The sequence below is a fragment of the Lampris incognitus genome, chromosome 6, assembly GCF_029633865.1.
Source record: "Lampris incognitus isolate fLamInc1 chromosome 6, fLamInc1.hap2, whole genome shotgun sequence".
NCBI classification, from domain to species: Eukaryota; Metazoa; Chordata; class Actinopteri; order Lampriformes; family Lampridae; genus Lampris; species Lampris incognitus.
The window spans coordinates 5,049,596-5,070,037 of record NC_079216.1 but is presented as its reverse complement, the minus strand read 5'-3'; the positions used below and the strand labels follow the sequence as shown (position 1 = coordinate 5,070,037).

The 20,442-nt window shown below is 44.6% G+C and overlaps 1 protein-coding gene across 1 annotated transcript in view; it reads left to right on the top strand.

The window, feature by feature from the left end:
* slc6a13 (solute carrier family 6 member 13) overlaps positions 1-20,442 on the top strand; it is a 29,223-nt gene extending 8,781 nt beyond the window's left edge. Inside the window, exons 5-14 of the mRNA XM_056281666.1 lie at positions 479-611; positions 4,556-4,690; positions 11,541-11,644; positions 12,233-12,357; positions 14,837-14,949; positions 15,130-15,267; positions 16,774-16,876; positions 17,211-17,311; positions 18,753-18,923; positions 20,278-20,442. Coding sequence (XP_056137641.1) covers positions 479-611; positions 4,556-4,690; positions 11,541-11,644; positions 12,233-12,357; positions 14,837-14,949; positions 15,130-15,267; positions 16,774-16,876; positions 17,211-17,311; positions 18,753-18,923; positions 20,278-20,442 — 1,288 coding nt within the window. The remainder of the gene's footprint in view (positions 1-478; positions 612-4,555; positions 4,691-11,540; positions 11,645-12,232; positions 12,358-14,836; positions 14,950-15,129; positions 15,268-16,773; positions 16,877-17,210; positions 17,312-18,752; positions 18,924-20,277) is intronic.

Sequence of the window (20,442 nt, the reverse complement as noted above, 5' to 3'; positions counted from 1 at the left end):
AATTCTAACCGTTACCAATATTTTTCAAAAATAGTCAAAAAAAAGTAATTTTGTTGCAGTGATTGTTTCAGCAGTGAGTCAGTTGTGTCAGTGTCACTTTATAAAATAAGAAATTTAAGTTGCAAGATGAGTTACATTTGGAGCGCTGATTATTTTTTGAATCAGGTTTTTAGACTCATAACTTTTAAGTGTAAGTCTCGGATCAGCGGCTTTATGTATTTGTGTATTATTTCATGTGTTGGCTAAACAGCTTTTCCGGATGCTGAAAGGTTTTTAACCTCCCCAAAACCAGCCAGTGAATAACTGACTCCCATCAAGCTGGGAACAGACAGTGCAGATATGAGTAGAGACAGGAAGTGATACTGCAGTTAATGTGCATTTAGATGTGAGATACCATGAGATACCATGTGTTTGTGTCTATGTGTGTGTGTGTGTGTGTGTGTGTGTGTATGTGTTTGTTTTGTGTGTGTTGCTGCAGGCGTAGAGTGCTCCGAATCTCTACCGGCATCGATCACATTGGTTCTCTGAACTGGGACCTGGTTGTGTGTCTGGCGGTTGCCTGGGTCATCTGCTACTTCTGCATCTGGAAAGGCGTCAAGTCCACTGGCAAAGTAAACCAGTGCTCCCATTCATTTGACAATTAAGACCACTGTCTGACAACTGTGTGACATTAGTGAAGATCCGAGCACAAAAGCTAGGCTACATATGATCTGTATTGTTTATTATTATTATTATTATTAATAATAGTTGTTGTAATAGTAACAGTAGTAGTAGTAGTAATAGTAGTCGTACTAGTAATTGCTGTAGTTGTAATAGTACTATTAGTAGTAGTACAGGAAGTCTCTGGATTATGAACAAGTTCTGTTTTTGAGTCTGTTCATAGTAAAATTTGTATGTAAGTTGGAGCAGTTATGTAAAGTTTACAACTAGCATTGATTACTCAGATGTTTGTCTTAGGGTGTCCGGGTGGCGTGGCGGTCTATTCCATTGCCTACCAACACGGGGATCGTTGGTTCGAATCCCCATGTTACCTCCGGCTTGGTCGGGCCACCCTACAGACACAATTGGCTGTGTCTGGGGGTGGGAAGCTGGATGTGGGTATGTGTCCTGGTCGCTGCTCTAGTGCCTCCTCTAATTGGTCGGGGCGCCTGTTCGGGGGGGAGGGGGAACTGGGGGGAATAGTGTGATCCTCCCATGCCCTAGCCCCCCTGGTGAAACTCCTCACTGTCAGGTGAAAAGAAGCGGCTGGTAACTCCGCATGTATGGGAGGAGGCATGTGGTAGTCTGCAGCCCTCCCCGGATCGGCAGAGGGGGCGGAGCAGCGACGGAGATGGCTCGAAAGAGTGGGGTAATTGGCCAAATACAATTGGGGAGAAAAAGAGTGGGGGGGGGGATAAATAAATAATGTTTTTCTGGGTAGATAGTATATATTTTACCTGAAATATCATAAATCTAATAATGCAGTAGTAATAATAAATGTAACGACAGTACGGTATTTATAATGGAGAGCTAGTGAATGTGTATAGGTATAAAAAACATTAAAGAAAAATTTCTGAAACTGTTTAGATAGAAAATAAAAGATAATTAAAGGCTAACACTTAGTCTCGCTCCAATTGATGTCTTGCATACGGGAAGGAGCCTTAATTAACAACTAAAATTACTTTATTAATTGGATGATGGGCCTGGTGTTGGATAGGATCTACTAAGACATCATCTTCGTTGACGTCTAACTGCACTTGATTATTACCAGTATCAACCACAGCTTGCCTGGCTTCGGCGACGTCCTCAGCTGTAAACTTTTAAAACCATCTGCAAATTCGGGGTACAATTTGTTCCAGACTCCTTTCATGTTGGTTTTCTTCATTTGTCACGATCGTTGATGATGTATAAAAGTGGAGGAAAGTGCACACAGGTGGAGTATATCTTATGTAGGAGGCGCGATCTGAAAGGGATTGGAGACTACAAGGTGGTGACAGGGGAGAACATAGCTAGGCAGCATCGGATGGTGGTCTGTAGGATGACTTTGGAGACCAAGAAGAAGAAGAGAGTGAAGGTAGAGCCAAGGATCAAATGGTGGGAGTTGAAGAAGGAAGACTGTTGTGTGGAGTTCAGGCAGGAGGTAAGACAGGCACTGGGTGGTAGTGAAGAGTTACCAGATGGCTGGGCAACCACTGCAGAAATAGTGAGGGAGACAGCTAGGAAGGTACTTGGTGTGTCTTCTGGACAGAGGAGGGAAGACAAGGAGACTTGGTGGTGGAATGAGGAAGTACAGCAAAGTATACAGAGTAAGAGGTTGGCAAAGAAGAAGTGGGATAGTCAGAGAGATGAAGAAAGTAGACAGGAGTACAAGGAGATGCAGCGTAAAGTGAAGAGAGAGGCGGCAAAGGCAAAGGAAAAGGTGTATGGTGAGTTGTATGACAGATTAGACACTAAGGAAGGAGAAAAGGACTTGTACCAATTGGCTAGACAGAGGGAGTGAGCTGGGAAGGATGTGCAGCAAGTTAGGGTGATCAAGGATAGAGATGGAAATGTGCTGACAAGCGAGGAGACTGTGTTGAGAAGGTGGAAGGAGTACTTTGAGGGGCTGATGAATGAAGAAAATGAAAGAGAGAGAAGGTTGGATGACGTAGGGATAGTGAAAAAGGAAGTGTGGTGGACTAGCAAGGAGGAAGTGAGGGCAGCTATGAAGAGGATGAAGAGTGGAAAGACAGTTGGTCCTGATGACATACCCGTGGAGGCATGGAGGTGTTTAGGAGAGATGGCAGTGGAGTTTTTAACTAGATGGTTTAACACAATCTTGGAAAGTGAGAGGATGCTTGAGGAGTGGAGAAGAAGCATACTGGTACCGATTTTCCAGAACAAGGGTGATGTGCAGAACTGTAGCAACTACAGAGGTATAAAGTTGATCAGCCACAGCATGAAGATATGGGAAAGAGTAATAGAAGCTAGGTTAAGAGGAGGAGAGGTGATGATCAGCAGCAGCAGTATGGTTTCATGCCATGAAAGAGCACCACAGATGTGATGTTTGCTTTGAGAATGTGATTTGTGACAGAAGGGTACCAGCAAGAGTTAAAGGGAAGGTTTACAAGATGGTAGTGAGACCAGCTATGTTGTATGGTTTGGAGACAGTGGCACTGATGAAAAGACAGGAGGTGGAGGTGGAGGTGGCAGAGTTGAAGATGATAAGATTTTCATTGGGAGTGATGAAGAAGGACAGGATTAGGAAGGAGTATATTAGAGGGACAGCTCAGGTTGGACGGTTTGGAGACAAAGCAAGAGAGGCAAGACTGAGATGGTTTGGACATGTGTGGAGGAGAGATGCTGGGTATACTGGGAGAAGGATGCTGAATATGGAGCTGCCAGGGAAGAGGAGAAGAGGAAGGCCAAAGAGGAGGTTTATGGATGTGGTGAGGGAGGACATGCAGGTGGCTGGTGTGACAGAGGAAGATGCAGAGGACAGGAAGAGATGGAAACAGATGATCCGCTGTGGCGCCCCCTAACAGGAACAGCCAAAAGTGTTAGTAGTAGTAGTAGTAGTAGTAGTAGTACTACTACTACTACTTGATCGACTGTCGCCTGTGTTCCAGTGTTTGTTGGCGTTTCACCTGTCTCTGAACACTATTATTTCCACTTTTGATTCCGTCGTGATCGTTTTCCTTTTCTTAGGTGCATCACCATCGCTTGCCTCAGATTTACGCTTTGACGTCATAATTATGAGGATAAACACACAAAAAATTCAAGTCAAAGCACAACACACACAATGTTCACGCAATCCGATTTAAAATGGTGACGACGGCATGGCGTTGTTCTCCCTCCGGCCGACGAACCGTCTAAAACGTACAGTGTTTTGAGCATCATGTAAAGTAGTCCATCTGTTCATTGGTACGAACCGTGGTGTGTAACTCGATTTAAAAAAAAAAATAGGCTTTACGGAGGTCGGTTCGTAAGTATGGGCGTTCGTAAGTTGGGCGTTTGTAACCCGGCGACTTCCTGTAGTAGTAGTAGTGGTGGTGGTAGTAGTAGCAGTAGATACAGTTCTAGTAGTGGTAATAGTAAGGAGTGGCATAATATGTAAGTAGAAGCAGTAGCAGCATTAGAAGTACTGGTAGTAGAAGTGTTGGTAGTAGCACCAGTCATAGGAGTACTACTACTACAGCTAGTAGTAGTATTAGTACCAGCATATTTAAAACTCAAATGCTTCATTTTACAAAAAAATCCTGTAAAAGGTGAGGCCTGTTTCCAAAGTCTTGTCCAACAGACATATGTTTAATTCCATTTAAGAAATAAGCATTCGATATAAACAACCGAAAACCATGAGGTTAGATAGAGAGAATTTGTTGGAAGAAGAAAGAGGGACAGAGAACGAGGGACCGCAAAGTCTTAAAACAGTCAACTTCATAAAGTCAAAGTGGTTTAAACTCCCGAATAGACACTCATTGAATTTTAGGCCTCTGTTCCATAGTAAGGTCATTGTAAATGTTAATCTGAAAGAGAAGAAAGTTCATATTCTACAGGAAAAGGAAATATTCTGACGGACCTCGATGTGTCTCTTAAGGTGGTATATTTCACTGCCACTTTTCCATACGCCATGCTGGTCATCCTGCTGATCCGAGGGATCACTCTTCCAGGAGCCTACCGGGGAATCCAGTTCTACCTTTACCCTGACCTGGGACGCCTGTCCGACCCACAGGTATGTTGGAAAACACACAGGAACACATGCTAAGATCTACATGCACATATATATATATATATATATATATATATATATATATATATATATATATATATATATATATATATATATATATATACCATACATGAAAACACCCACGTGTACATGTTTTCGGACGATGGACAGACATCCTAGGAATCAAAATCTGGAAGCAAACAGATTAGATTAGATTAGATTAGATTAGATTAGATTAGATTAGATTAGATTAGATTGTTTTATTAGCCACACCACTAAGGCTGGTGGAATTTGTTTTCGGCACATGTTAAACTCTGCAGCACAATACCTACATGGACAACAGCAGACACCCCACATATTATCATGAATAATACAGTTACACAATAACAGAAACAAACATATTACACACAATTAGTGGAATGATAGTATGCATGCCAGTGGTGTGCGAGGAGGGGTCTATAGGGAGGAATTCAGAGTCCTGATAGCTAGGGGGAAAAACTGAAGCGTTTAGTCTTAGTGGACAGTGACCTGTAGCCCCTCCCTGAGGGAAGGAGTTGGAAGAGGTGATGAGCAGGATGTGAGGGGTCAGAGATTATCTTCTTGGCTCGCTTTACAGTCCGATGAGTATGTAATAATAATAATAATAATAAATTAAACTTATATAGCACTTTTCTAACACTAAAAGTCACTTTACAATAAACGGCGGTGAAACGAGACAACAGATAAACTTAACACAGACATACAGGGGTGGATGGGAAGGGGGGGCTACGAAAGGGAGAAGCTGCAGCCACACACAACGCCAGCAGTACTCTCCGACTTAGACAGATACAAAAGGGGAAAAAAAACAAACATCATAAATCACAAATAAAAGCAGGTCTGAAGAGGTGAGTCCTGATTAATGACTTGAATGTGGGCAGATCGCAGCAGTGTCTGATGTGCTTGGGGAGGGAGTTCCAAGAGGAGGGGGCAACAAGTCGAGTGCTCGGTCCTTAGTCTGCCTCAGATTAGGGGTGGATAAGAGGGCGGGGGGGGGGGGGCACGAGAAGGCAATGGAGAAGAGGTGTGTCGAGACGGGATTGGAAGAGTGGGAGGGATTCTGAGTCTCTAATGATTTGGGGGAGTGAGTTCCAGAGCCTGGGAGCTGCCCTGGAGAATGCTCAGTCACCAAAGCCGCGGAGGTTGGACCTGGGGGTAGAGAGAAGGGAGGCTGAGTATGTAGAGATTCAACTGAGGGGAAGTGGGTTGCCTATGATTTTGGATGTCTTGTTGACAATCCACTGCAGTTTTTTTTAGTGTTTGACTGTCCCTGCTGCCGTGCCATACTGTAGTAGAAGATGTTATGATGGACTCGATAATGGCTGAGTAAAACAGAACAAGAAGTTGATTTTTGATCCGGTATTTTTTAAGCTGCCTCAGAAAGTAAAGTCGTTGTTGAGCTTTTGCAGTGATGTGTTCAGTGTTAATTTTCCATTTCAGGTTGGTGCTGATGGATGTTCCAAGGAATTTAAAAGAGTCTGTGGTGGTGATGGGGTCTCTGTTCATTTGTATGGGTGATTTAGGATTCGGCATGCATCAGAAGTCAATAATGAGTTCTTGGGTTTTGGCTGTATTAAGCAGAAGGTTGTTGTTTGCACACCAAGTGGCAGCTTGGTCTACTTCAGTGCGGTACTGGGTTTCATCATTGTTGGAGATGAGGCCTACAATGGTTGTGTCGTCTGCATATTTTATTATTTTCACAGAGCTATCTGTGGATGTAAAGTGGGTGGTGTTAAGTGAGAAGAGCCAGGGGGAGAGAACACAGCCCTGAGGAGCACCTGTACTTAGGGTAAGAGGGTATGAGGTTAGGTTATTAACCTTCACCCTCTGTGGGCTGTTTCACAGGAAGTTCTGAATCCAGTAGCATATGGCTGGGTCGATGTTCATATCCATGAGTATGGTAAAGCGTTTGAGTGGGTTGATGGAGTTGAAGGAGGAACTAAAGTCTATGAACAGAATGCGTGCGTGCGTAGGTGTTTGGTGATTCTAGGTGTTGCAGGGCATGGTGCAGGGCTAACAACAGACCGGTTGGCTTGATAGGCAAATTTATATGGGTCCATCATTGGGGTGGTGCAAGAAATCAAGTGTGACAGAATGATGCGCTCAAATGCTTTCATGGCCACAGATGTTAGGGTAACTGGTCTGAAGTCATTGAGGCAGGTGATCTTTGAGGACTTTGGCACAGAAATGATGGTAGAGAGTTTGATGCACTGTGGGACTATACATTGGCTTAGAGAGGTGTTAAATATGGTGGAAAATATTAGGGCCAATTGTGCTGTACAGTGGCTCAACAAAACAGGACTAATGCCGTCTGGTCCTGCTGCTTTCCTAAGGTTAATCTTCTTGAATGCTGCTCTCACCTCATCATCCTGGATGCAGAAGGGTGGCATTGGAGTGGGAGTAGGGGGGATGGCTGATGGGATAGGTTTTTTCAAACCTTGCAAAAAACTTATTTGATTTATCTGGGAGGTTATGGTCGTTATCTGGAGGGGAGCAGGGACGTTTTTTTTGCAATCTGTCATTTCCTTAAGATTTTTCTTCATTGATCTAGAGTTGTTCAGAGAGGCAGGTACGATAGATCGTAGATAATAGAGGCATGTCCTCGCCAACTTTAAAGGTCTGTTGTTGTTCCCTATACCAATAAGTAAGCTTTAATGTTAGCCGAAGAGGACACCTGAAGTAGTTTTGTATTGAGAGGATAAGTCAGTTGAAACACAAGAAGCAGCCAACTGTTAACATTGGCAGACATCTTAAAATTGTTGATAACCACTTTACAATTCTATAATGATTGTCAGTAATAGCATTACAAGAGACTACTACTACTACATTACATTACATTACAGTCATTTAGCCGACGCTTTTATCCATAGCGACTTACAATAAGTGCATTTACTACTTTCGACTGCTCCTGTTAGGGGTCGCCACAGCGGATCATCCGTTTCCATCTCTTCCTGTCCTCTGCATCTTCCTCTGTCACACCAGCCACCTGCATGTCTTCTCTCACCACATCCATAAACCTCCTCTTTGGCCTTCCTCTGACTGCAGGTATTTTCTTGTGTTTTTCTTCAAATAGCATTACAAGAGAAACACAAGAAAATGTAAAAACTAAATGAAAAAAAAGAGTTTAGTGTGACAGTCCTAAATGGTTCCAATTAGGCCAAATCTTTTGGTCTAGACAGGCTAGTGTGGTAAATGCTATTAGGAAGAGGTCCAGTTTAGAAATATAAAAAAGTAAGAAGACGCTCAATACAACATTCAAAGACATGTTAATAAGATGGTTATTAAAATTTTAAGCCATCTGCTAATGTTAACAAGTTTCTAGCCTCTTACTGCCACATCATTATTATGTTTATAAATCACCCATGTCTAATGTACTACTATATTACTGTACCACTATTTCTATAGTACTATATCACCGCAGTACTGTATGAATGTAGACTTTATAACTGTAGTATCTTAAGACAGCCTTTAAGACCAGGGAATGACAACGTTGAAGTTATATCCCCATATTAGCAGAAATACTATCCTGCAACACATCTAGGCTCATGTGAACATACCCATATCCAGATATCGCCAAGCTCTAGGCAAACATGGAGAAAAGAAACAAAGAGCTTTTAGTATTTTGGCAAAATGTCTAGCCTGTCCAGAGCTGAGAGAAAGAGAGTGAGAGAAAGCGTGAGAGAAAGAGTGAGAGAGAGCGAAAGAGACAGAAAGACAGAGAGAGAGCTCACAACCACTTCTCCATTTTTTGCCCTTGCTGTTAAATAACAAACAACCTTAAAATAAATGGAAGATTGACGTTACCTCACCACTCCCTTATGGAGCGCCGGGGGTTAATATCGGCCCTGTGTGAGCGGGAAGAAGGACATGTTAGTTTGTTAGCTTGGATGTTGGGGGTGTCTCTGTGGAGCGGCGAGGTCTGTCCTCGTGTTTTGGGATTGGACCTCCTGGTTAGTTGGAGCCTGTTTTTGGCAGGCGACAATCTTGAACGTGCTGTGGCAGTCCGGGAACAAATGGAGCCCTCATTCAGAGTTGGAACAGAGTGTTTGAGACTGGAATGGAAAGGTAACACAGACAGGAAGGAGGACGAGCCCTATCACTACTGCTAGGCAGGTTAAGAGGTGAAGGGGGTAAGAGGATAAGGATTTTGATAAATACAGTCAGAGGTATATTGTGTTTAGTGAACTCTAACTTGAAGTGAAGGTAATTTAAGGGTTTCTTCAATGCCCATGGGAATCTGAAGCCAAGCTGCCATCCAACCATCCATCCATCCATCCATCCATCCATCCATCCATCCATCCATCCATCCATCCATCCATCCATCCATCCATCTATCCATCCCCTGGCTGAATGATCACACTCATGCCCTTACAAGACTGTCACAACGACAATGGAAGGTCAACAAGTCCAAATTAGCACATAACACCCTTAAAACCCAAATGTTAATTTATCAGAAGGCTGTTAAGGATGCAAGATCGGCGTACTTCTCGGAATCAAGAAATAACCACAATTCTAAAGTTCTCTTTAGGGTAATTAATTCTGTTATTAATGGTCCCTCCACTTCTCTCTTTGAACCTGATGTTGAGTTGTCTGAAAAATTTCTCACTCATTTTGTAAATAAGGTGGAAAATATCAGGTCCCAAATCCAGCCAAGTTCTTGCATTCGCTCCATTCCCCCATGATGTTAATTCTGCCTCTTTTACCCAGTTTCAACCAATGACATTTTCAGTGTTAAAGAGTATAGTCTCCAATATGAACTCTTCCTCCGCCTACATCTTAGACATAATTCCCACGAAGTTGCTCAAGGAGGTATTTTCAACTGTCAGCCCCCTTATTCTGAAAATTCTCAATAATTATCTGGGCTCTGGTTCTTTTCCAGAAAGTTTTAATCATACCATTGTTCACCCATTGCCGAAGAAACCTAATTTAGATCCCCTGTTCTTAAGTAAAAGAACAATCTCCAAATTGTATTTTCTATCTTAATTTCTGGAGAAAGTAATTTCTTCTCAATTGATTTCTTTTATGAACACTTACAGTGTTTTTAACAGTTTCCAGTCTGGTTTTAGAGCACTTCATTGTACTGAAACAACTCTAGTTAAGGTCACTAATGACCTACTGCTGACTTCAGACAGAGGTGGCTGCTCAATTTTAGTTCTTTTAGACATAAGTGCTGCCTTTGACACAGTCAAATCGCTTAGAGCCTTGCGTTGGCATTAAGGGCTTGGCTCTTAGCTTATTATGCTCTTACCTCACCAACAGAACCTTTTCTGTTTTTCTTGGTAACTACTTCCTCAATGGCTCAGTTGAGTTGTGGTGTCCCTCAAGGCTCAGTTCTTGGCCCCCTTCTCTTTTCTATATACATGCTGCCCCTTGGCCAGGTCATTCAAAATCATGATATGCTTTACCATTTTTATGCTGACGACACTCAGTTATATATGCCACTAAAACCCACAGATTCCAGTGCCCTAGCAAATCTCACAACTTGTCTCTCTAACATTAAATCCTAGATGGCTGAAAATTTTCTGAAATTTGATGATAAGTCAGGTCATTCTGTTTGGTCCTGAAAATTCCATCAGCCCTTTTGTTACTAATCTTGGTGGTCTGTAAGGTACTCTTAAGCAGGCTGCAAGGAATCTTGAGGTAATATGAAATGCAAATATCAAATCAAACATGTTGTTCAGTCGTGCTTTCTCCAGCTCAAACTAATCTCCAAAATTAGGTCAGCTTTATCAATTGCCGATCTGCAAAAAGTTGTACATGCTTTTATATATTCTAGGCTTGACTATTGTAATGAACTTTATTCTGATATCAGAAAGGGCTCCCTCCAGTATCTGCCGTTGGTACAAAATGCCGCTGCTCAGCTCATTACTGGGACAAAGAGGCATGGCCATATCACTCCTGTGCTTGCCTCCCTCCACTGGCTCCCTGTTATATTTTGAATTGATTTGAAAATTTTATTGCTCTTTTAAGGCTTTAAATGGTCTTGCTCCTACATACATTTCTGATTTATTGACCTGGTATATGCCCTCTCGACCATTAAGATCCGCAGATGGAGCCCTGCTGGTTATTCCTCGGTCTCGGTTTGTTACAAAGGGGCTTTTGCTGTTAGAGCTCCCAACTCTCTCAAGGGCGGCACGGTGGCCCAGTGGTTAGCGCTGTCGCCTCACAGCAAGAAGGTCCTGGGTTTGAACCTCGGGGTTGTGTAATCTGGGGGAGGGTCACCTCAGGTCGTCCTCTGTGTGGAGTTTGCACGTTCTCCCTGTGTCTGCGGTGGGTTTTCTCCAGGTGCTCCGGTTTCCCCCACCACCAAAAGAAACACGCGTGTCTGTGCTCCTGACCAAGGCAACGGGAAAAGAACTGGAGTTGGTCTCCGGGTGCAGCGTGAAGGCCGCAACCCACTGCTTCTAGCTACACAGACCACAGCTGGGATGGGTTAAGTTGCAGTACCTGAATTTCCCGAAGGGGATTAGTAAAGAAAACTTAATCTTAATCTTCCTGTCGAACTAAAACAAACCAAGTCTCCAGCTTCTTTTAAATCTCGTCTTAAAACTTTCTTTTGATGAAAGCTTTCACAAATGTTTGATATATGTTTTTATTTCTTTATACTGTTTTTATTTTTACTCTTACGTATCTGGTCTTACTCTTATTTTTGCCTTGTCTGGTTTTATTTCTTTGTAAAGCACTTTGTGAAATTGTTTTAGTAAGGTGCTATATAAAATTATTATCATTATTATTATTGATCTATGTGTCTTTCCATCTAGCTTATGTTCTTGCGTCTTATGGCGTGTTGGTAATGTTTTGTCTGTTGTGTCTGAAGGTGTGGATGGATGCTGGAACACAGATTTTCTTCTCTTATGCCATCTGTCTGGGCTGTTTGACAGCCCTGGGCAGCTACAACAAGTACAACAACAACTGCTACAGGTCAGAACTGCACCCTTATCACAGTCCACATACACATAACACGCAGGAAACACATAACACACATATCACATAACACAAGATAACACACAACATAAACATTACACAATATGCACAGAACATGTACAGTACACACAACATACACATAACATACATAATAACATATACATAATACACATAACGTGCATTTAACACACAACACATTTAACACACAACACGTATAGCGAATACACATAACACATCTGATCTTACATTGTTTGGTGAAGGATTTTTATGTGATCAATTTGGGGTTTTTTACATCCTGGGTATTATTTTTGTACTTTTTGGTACTGTTTGATTCTCATATACCCTTTTCTAGATATTCTGTGATACTCTCCCTCCTCCTAAACAGCTTTTATGTCTCTTATCTTATTGTCCCGTGTGGTCAGCTATTACATGTATGTACAAAATGAATTGCAAACGCCAATCTTGAAGTTCGACTCGACATCTTTTTTTGTGTGCCGTTTTTATTTTACCGTTAAAGTTTAGGATTTTCATCTCTCTCTGCCCCACTCGGTCTCACTCTCTCACTTCCTTGCTCTGTCTGTCCAGGGACTGCTTGTCTCTCTGTTTCCTGAACAGCGGCACCAGTTTTATGGCGGGCTTCGCCATCTTCTCCATCCTTGGCTTTATGTCGTACGAGCAGAACGTTCCCATCTCAGAGGTGGCCGAATCTGGTGGGTCATCATTCTACTGTGTTCTAATGTGGATACTAGATCCTTCTACTGTGTTCTAATGTGGATTCTAGATCCTTCTACTGTGTTCTAATGTGGATTCTAGATCCTTCTACTGTGTTCTAATGTGGATACTGGATCCTTCTACTGTGTTCTAATGTGGATACTAGATCCTTCTACTGTGTTCTAATGTGGATACTAGATCCTTCTACTGTGTTCTAATGTGGATACTGGATCCTTCTACTGTGTTCTAATGTGGATACTAGATCCTTCTACTGTGTTCAAATGTGGATACTGGATCCTTCTACTGTGTTCTAATGTGGATACTAGATCCTTCCCCCGTGTTCCAATGTGGATACTGGGTCATTCTACTGTGTTCTAATGTGGATACTAGATCCTTCTACTGTGTTCTAATGTGGATACTAGATCCTTCTACTGTGTTCTAATGTGGATACTGGATCCTTCTACTGTGTTCTAATGTGGATACTAGATCCTTCTACTGTGTTCTAATGTGGATACTAGATCCTTCTACTGTGTTCTAATGTGGCTACTAGATCCTTCTACTGTGTTCTAATGTGGATACTGGATCCTTCTACCATGTTCTAATGTGGATACTAGATCCTTCTACTGTGTTCTAATGTGGATACTAGATCCTTCTACTATGTTCTAATGTGGATACTAGATCCTTCTACTGTGTTCTAATGTGGATACTAGATTCTTCTACTGTGTTCTAACGTGGATACTAGATCCTTCTACTGTGTTCTAATGTGGATACTGAGTCCCCGCGACCCTGACAGCAGTATAATTGGTTGGATAATGGATACTCATTACATTTATATAGCGCTTTTCCAAAGCTTTTGCCCATGGAGAAAGGTAGCAGGAGTCCTTTGAGACAAAATAATGCCATTGAGGGTAAAGGGCAAGGTGTTCAAAACCATGGTTGTCCTGTAGACATTATATCTATCACCCTCCCTCCTGTAGTTACCCTGTCTGTCCTGTAGACATTATATCTATCACCCCCCCCTCCTGTATTCACCCTGTCTGTCCTGTAGACATTATATCTATCACCCCCCCTCCTGAAGTCACCCTGTCTGTCCTGTAGACATTATATCTATCACCCCCCCCTCCTGTATTCACCCTGTCTGTCCTGTAGACATTATATCTATCAACCCCCCCCCTGTAGTCATGCTGTCTGTCCTGTAGATATTATATCTATCACCCCCCCTCCTGTATTCACCCTGTCTGTCCTGTAGACATTATATCTATCACCCCCCTCCTGTATTCACGCTGTCTGTCCTGTAGACATTATATCTATCACCCCCCCTCCTGTATTCACCCTGTCTGTCCTGTAGACATTATATCTATCAACCCCCCCCTGTAGTCATGCTGTCTGTCCTGTAGATATTATATCTATCACCCCCCCCTCCTGTATTCACCCTGTCTGTCCTGTAGACATTATATCTATCACCCCCCCTCCTGTATTCACCCTGTCTGTCCTGTAGATATTATATCTATCACCCCCCCTCCTGTAGTCACCCTGTCTGTCCTGTAGACATTATATCTATCAACCCCCCCCCTGTAGTCATGCTGTCTGTCCTGTAGATATTATATCTATCACCCCCCCCTCCTGTATTCACCCTGTCTGTCCTGTAGACATTATATCTATCACCCCCCCCCCCTCCTGTATTCACCCTGTCTGTCCTGTAGACATTATATCTATCACCCCCCCTCCTGTAGTCATGCTGTCTGTCCTGTAGATATTATATCTATCACCCCCCCCTCCTGTATTCACCCTGTCTGTCCTGTAGACATTATATCTATCACCCCCCCTCCTGTAGTCACCCTGTCTGTCCTGTAGATATTATATCTATCACCCCCCCCTCCTGTATTCACCCTGTCTGTCCTGTAGACATTATATCTATCAACCCCCCTCCTGTATTCACCCTGTCTGTCCTGTAGATATTATATCTATCACCCCCCCCTCCTGTAGTCACCCTGTCTGTCCTGTAGACATTATATCTATCAACCCCCCTCCTGTATTCACCCTGTCTGTCCTGTAGACAGTATGTCCATCAGTGTGTATCATGTTGCTCGTAGTCAATGGTTTCAGCCATGTTTCTGACCAAACTGTAAAGTTGCGGTCAGTCAACTCATTCTTGCTCATCTAAAAAGGACAACCTGGGTTTCCGGGTAGCATGGCGGTCTATCCTGTTGCCTAGCAATATGGGCATCGCCGGTTCGAATCCCCGTGTTGCCTCCGGCTTGGTCGGGCGTCCCTACAGACGCAATTGGCCGTGTCTGCGGGTGGGAAGCCGGATGTGGGTATGTGTCCTGGTCGCTGCACTAGCGCCTCCTCTGGTTGGTCAGGGCGCCTTTTCAGGGGGGAGGGGGAACTGGGGGAGGGGAGGGGGGTAATTGACCGGCACTTTGTAACCGTAGCAGGAAGAAAGTGCCTCGTAAATAAAGATCCTGTCTCACACAGGTCCAGGTCTGGCCTTCATCGCGTATCCCCGCGCTGTGACCATGATGCCTTTCTCTCCTCTGTGGGCCTGCTGCTTCTTCATTATGATCGTCTTCCTGGGGCTGGACAGCCAAGTGAGGCTACTGTCTCTCTCTCTCTCTCTCTCTCTCTCTCTCTCTCTCTCTCTCTCTCTCTCTCTCTCTCTCTCTCTCTCTCTCACACACACACACACACACACACACACACACACACACACACACACACACGCACACGTTACATGTGCTGATACCTTCTGTGTCGTCCTGCCGTGCTAGTTTGTGTGTGTGGAGAGTCTGGTGACGGCCATGGTGGACATGTATCCCTCCACCTTCCGCCGGAAGAACCGCAGGGAGCTCTTCATCCTGCTGGTGGCCGTGGTGTCCTTCCTCACCGGCCTCATCATGCTGACCGAGGTTAGCCTGCACGTCTTATCGCACACACCTTTCTCACATGACTCACCGGCACCTAAACACCTCCCCGATGTAGTCCGACAAGCAAGACCAGGTTCTGGTGTGAGAACACGTCCTCAATATGGAAAAACGATACCTGCCTCTTTAAATCCATCAGCTAATGAGTGATGGTTTCATCAGCCTCCATAAAAACTGTGTTAAAGGGGCCTTGGTTGGGGTTGGTTGGTCTGTTCTGTTGCCTACCAACACGGGGATCGCCGGTTTGAATCCCCGTGTTGCCTCCGGCTTGGTAAAGAAAAACAAAAAAAAGTGTGTGTGTGTGTGTGTGTGTGTGTGTGTGTGTGTGCAGTGGTTAATTTAGTCACCCTATTTACAGTAAGGGCCAGGTGCGTGCTCGTGTGAGTGAGTGTCCACTAGGGCCCTAGTGGATCTATAAAGTACTGCAGGCCTTCTTACCATGACAGTGTCATCATGTGAGAACTGAAATTCTTCTAATCCAATGTATTGTACACATACATTGTAATGTATCCAAGGGATCCATATGCATACAGGGTCTAAATATTAGTTAATTAAACCCCCGTGCAGCACATGTGCAGGCTCTAATTTATAATTATGATCAAGAAGTACTTTTCACTACAGCTGTCAGGGAGCAGTACTGTATCTCCAAGTCTGGACCACAAGGTCTGGGAAAAGTTGTTTTTTTGGGGGGGGGGGGGGGGGTTCCCTCATTTTCTCCCCAATTGTACTTGGCCAATTACCCCACTCTCCCGAGCCGTCCCGGTCGCTGCTCCACCCCCTCTGCTGATCCAGGGAGGGCTGCAGACTACCACATGCCTCCTCCCATACATGTGGAGTCGCCAGCCGCTTCTTGTCACCTGACAGCGAGGAGTTTCACCAGGGGGACGTAGCATGTGGGAGGATCACGCTATTCCCCCCGAACAGGTGCCCTCGACTGACCAGAGGAGGCGCTAGTGCAGCGACCAGGACACATACCCACGTCCGGCTTCCCACCCGCAGACACGGCCAGTTGTGTCTGTAGGGACGCCCGACCAAGCCGGAGGTAACACGGGATTCGAACTGGTGATCCCCGTGTTGCTAGGCAACAGAATACAGCGCCACGCCACCCGGACGCCCTAAAAGTCTGGAATTGTAAGATTAGAAATGGGCAAGAGACCTGTAGATAGGAGAGTGTTGTGTATAGTAAGTCTTGTAAATGTCTCTCATCTTTAGATAACGATATCGGTTGCAGTGTAATTATGCTGATGTGTGCGACCACCTCGTGTGCTGCGTATCTGGTGGCGTTCAACATGTGATTGTGTGTCTGTGTGCCAGTCTGAGTGATCTGCTGTCAATGGGGCGAGTTAGACCAGGATATAGTGCAGGGTTTTTGCAAGAAGAGGTGGAGGAGGATGAAGGTCGGGGGATCCTGGTGTAAATCTCCTTCAACTTTCTACATGACTGTTAACTACTACCCCCCTCCTCCTCCTCCCCCCCCCCACACACACACAGGGGGGCATGTATGTGTTCCAGCTCTTCGACTACTACGCCGCCAGCGGGATGTGCCTTCTCTTCGTGGCGGTTTTTGAGACCGTTTGCATCGCGTGGATCTATGGTGAGTGTTTTCACCCAGGACATGTGGGGAAATGATGGAGGGGTGGGAGCTGGGGGGTGGGGGGGGGGCAAAGACAAGACAAAGGCTTTATTTTGACAGGAGACAGGGGAACTATTGGGGGAACAGCCCCACACAGGACAGGGGCCAGTCCGGGGAAACTCTTCTCTTATTTCTCCAGCGGGCTGAGCAGGTCATGAACGAACAGTGTCAGACTTTCATAAAGACGTGTGAGAAGACTGCTGCTGAAACACAGTTCGTTGGTTTGATTCGGTGCATATTGATCCGTGGATGTTGATCGGTGGATACTGATTGGTTGTCACTTGACTGATAACAGGTGCGGATCGTTTCTATGACAACATTGAAGACATGATTGGATATCGACCCAGCTCCGTCATTAAATATTGCTGGCTTTTCTTCACTCCTGCTACTTGTTTTGTGAGTTGGTCTTTTTTTTTTTTTCCATTCTCTCATCCAAACAATAGATTAGCGACCCCTGGTGGCTAACGTAGTAATACGTTTCAATTTGCAGATAACCAAAAAGTAATCAGATATAGTTTTCATTTTCATATGATTATGTGTTTACTGTCTTCATGCTCAATAATCCAGGTGAGAAAATCACAGAGGTGGATCAGTTCACTGGACACAGCGTTTACTGATACAGATACGGTTCATCATCATCATCTAAGTGACCTCTTCAGTCTCACCTGACTGCAGGTACCCCACCCTTATAAGCAATACAGTCACTGTATTGTTTATAAGGGTGGGGTACCTGCAGTCACTGTATTGTTTATAAGGGTGGTGTACCTGCAGTCACTGTATTGTTTATAAGGGTGGGGTACCTGCAGTCACGGTATTGTTTATAAGGGTGGGGACACCTGCAGTCACTGTGTTGTTTATAAGGGTGGGGACACCTGCAGTCACGGTATTGTTTATAAGGGTGGGGACACCTGCAGTCACTGTGTTGTTTATAAGGGTGGGGACACCTGCAGTCACTATTGTTTATAAGGGTGGGGGTACCTGCAGTCACTATTGTTTATAAGGGTGGGGACACCTGCAGTCACTGTATTGTTTATAAGGATGGGGACACCTGCAGTCACTATTGTTTATAAGGGTGGGGACACCTGCAGTCACTGTGTTGTTTATAAGGGTGGGGACACCTGCAGTCACTATTGTTTATAAGGGTGGGGGTACCTGCAGTCACTATTGTTTATAAGGGTGGGGGTACCTGCAGTCACTGTATTGTTTATAAGGGTGGGGGTACCTGCAGTCCCTGTATTGTTTATAAGGGTGGGGATACCTGCAGTCACTGTATTGTTTATAAGGGTGGGGGTACCTGCAGTCACTGTATTGTTTATAAGGGTGGGGGTACCTGCAGTCACTGTATTGTTTATAAGGGTGGTGTACCTGCAGTCACTGTATTGTTTATAAGGGTGGGGTACCTGCAGTCACTGTATTGTTTATAAGGGTGGGGGCACCTGCAGTCACGGTATTGTTTATAAGGGTGGGGTACCTGCAGTCACTCTATTGTTTATAAGGGTGGGGTACCTGCAGTCACTGTATTGTTTATAAGGGTGGGGTACCTGCAGTCACTGTATTGTTTATAAGGGTGGGGGTACCTGCAGTCAGGTGAGACTGAAGAGGTCACCTGGTTGAGTGATGAGACGTTCCTGTCACTAAACGTTGTGTCCAGATGAACTGGTTCACCTTTATGTGATTTGTGTTTAACGTGTAATGGTGTAAGGTTGGTGTCAGGATGAAGAGCTACTGAGGCTTAGGTGGAGGCACAGCTCATTAAAGTTGGTTCGAGTGGTGTTGAACATTATGTGAAAATTTCAAGTACAAAAAGCCAATGTCGCCGTTTGCCTTTCCCCTGTAGGGTACTTTCGCCTTTTCGTTGATAAAGTACACTCCTCTGAAGTACAACAACGTGTACGTGTACCCTCATTGGGGCTACGGCCTCGGCTGGATTCTAGCCCTGTCCTCCATGCTGTGTATCCCGTCCTGGGTGGCTTATAAAGTCTACAACACCCCCGGCACCATGAAGGAGGTAGGTGGGACCCGCAGCATTTTCTCACTTGAGAAGAACCAGCCAAGTAAGGATGGCCGCCGACCTACACAGAACAGGCAGACAGGAAGCACCGTGCACACGTTTCCTTGTGTGTTGTGCAGATGTGTGTGTGTGTGTGTGTTTGCGGTGGTGGTGGTGGTGGTGGGGGGGTTCCACAATTTGTTAGGGAGCCTAGAATGCCTTGAGGGACCCCTAACTAAGAAGTGCCAAACAAGGTCGGACCATATGTGCCAACATCGAGCCAACACAGAAATTCCACGTGTGGCCCGTGATGACAGAACTGGCCCCGGGCGTCTGAAAGCTCGGTCTGTCCCGTTATGAACCTCCATAAACTGAACTAGGTCAGCATTCTTCACACTGATACGTCAGGCTAATCATTACACACCTCCTCTTTACTACTATATTAGTCCTCCTGCCATCGCATCCGTCAGAAATTCCTGACAGATTTAGCTGATGTATTCCCAAACAGTAGCAAAGCTTTGGGAGGCCCAAATTTGGAAATGTGCATCTCCAAAAACAGCATATATACACTCTGTATACATGTACTGTTTTTGCAGACCGGTTATAAAGGAGATTGTATTACCAGGCCAGGATAGTGGTTTCCTAATCAGCAGTAGTTCAGAACTGCCCCTAAACCTTATTTGCATCCTGTTTGCATCATACAGACATCAGACGTGGACAGCCAGCTCTGCTGCGGGAACATCTTTGGCTCAGCAGAATACAGAATTCAACTTTACTGCTGCCTGAATCCTTTTTAATTCTCTTAAATAACCTCATTGTGTGCTGAGCCATGCTCTTTGTGTTTTCAATAGACTGCTGAGAACACAAAGAGCATGGCTCAGCACACAGCACACCACACTCTCTCTGCTCTGCACACCAGCTGCTCTGCACCACATCTGCTTCATACAGACCCACCGCAGTGTACACACCCACATCTGAATCTGTGTTATTAGATCGATAGACAGACAGACAGACAGACAGGTAGACAGGTAGATAGACAGACAGACAGACAGACAGGTAGACAGGTAGATAGACAGACAGAGACGGATAGATAGATAGATAGATAGATAGATAGATAGATAGATAGATAGATAGATAGATAGATAGATAGATAGATAGATAGATATATACATACATAGATACATAGACACATAGACAGAGAGCTAGATAGATAGATAGATAGATAGATAGATAGATAGATAGATAGATAGATAGATAGATAGATAGATAGATAGATAGATAGATAATGTTCCTGCTAGTCAGTGTTTGATGTCTATGAGAATGGTGGAAATAATGAAGATGTCTCCTCCGATGGCTCATCTGTCTGTTTTAGCGCCTCGCTCTGCTCACCACGCCATCCGCCGACCTCCCCAAGACCAAGCTGGACCAGGAGAAGCTGCTGGCCATCTTCGCCGCCGACGGCGGCAGCCTCCGTCAGAAGGCCCCTCCCACCAAGGACGGCTACTTCCCCGTTGATGAGAAGGAGTCGCACTGCTAG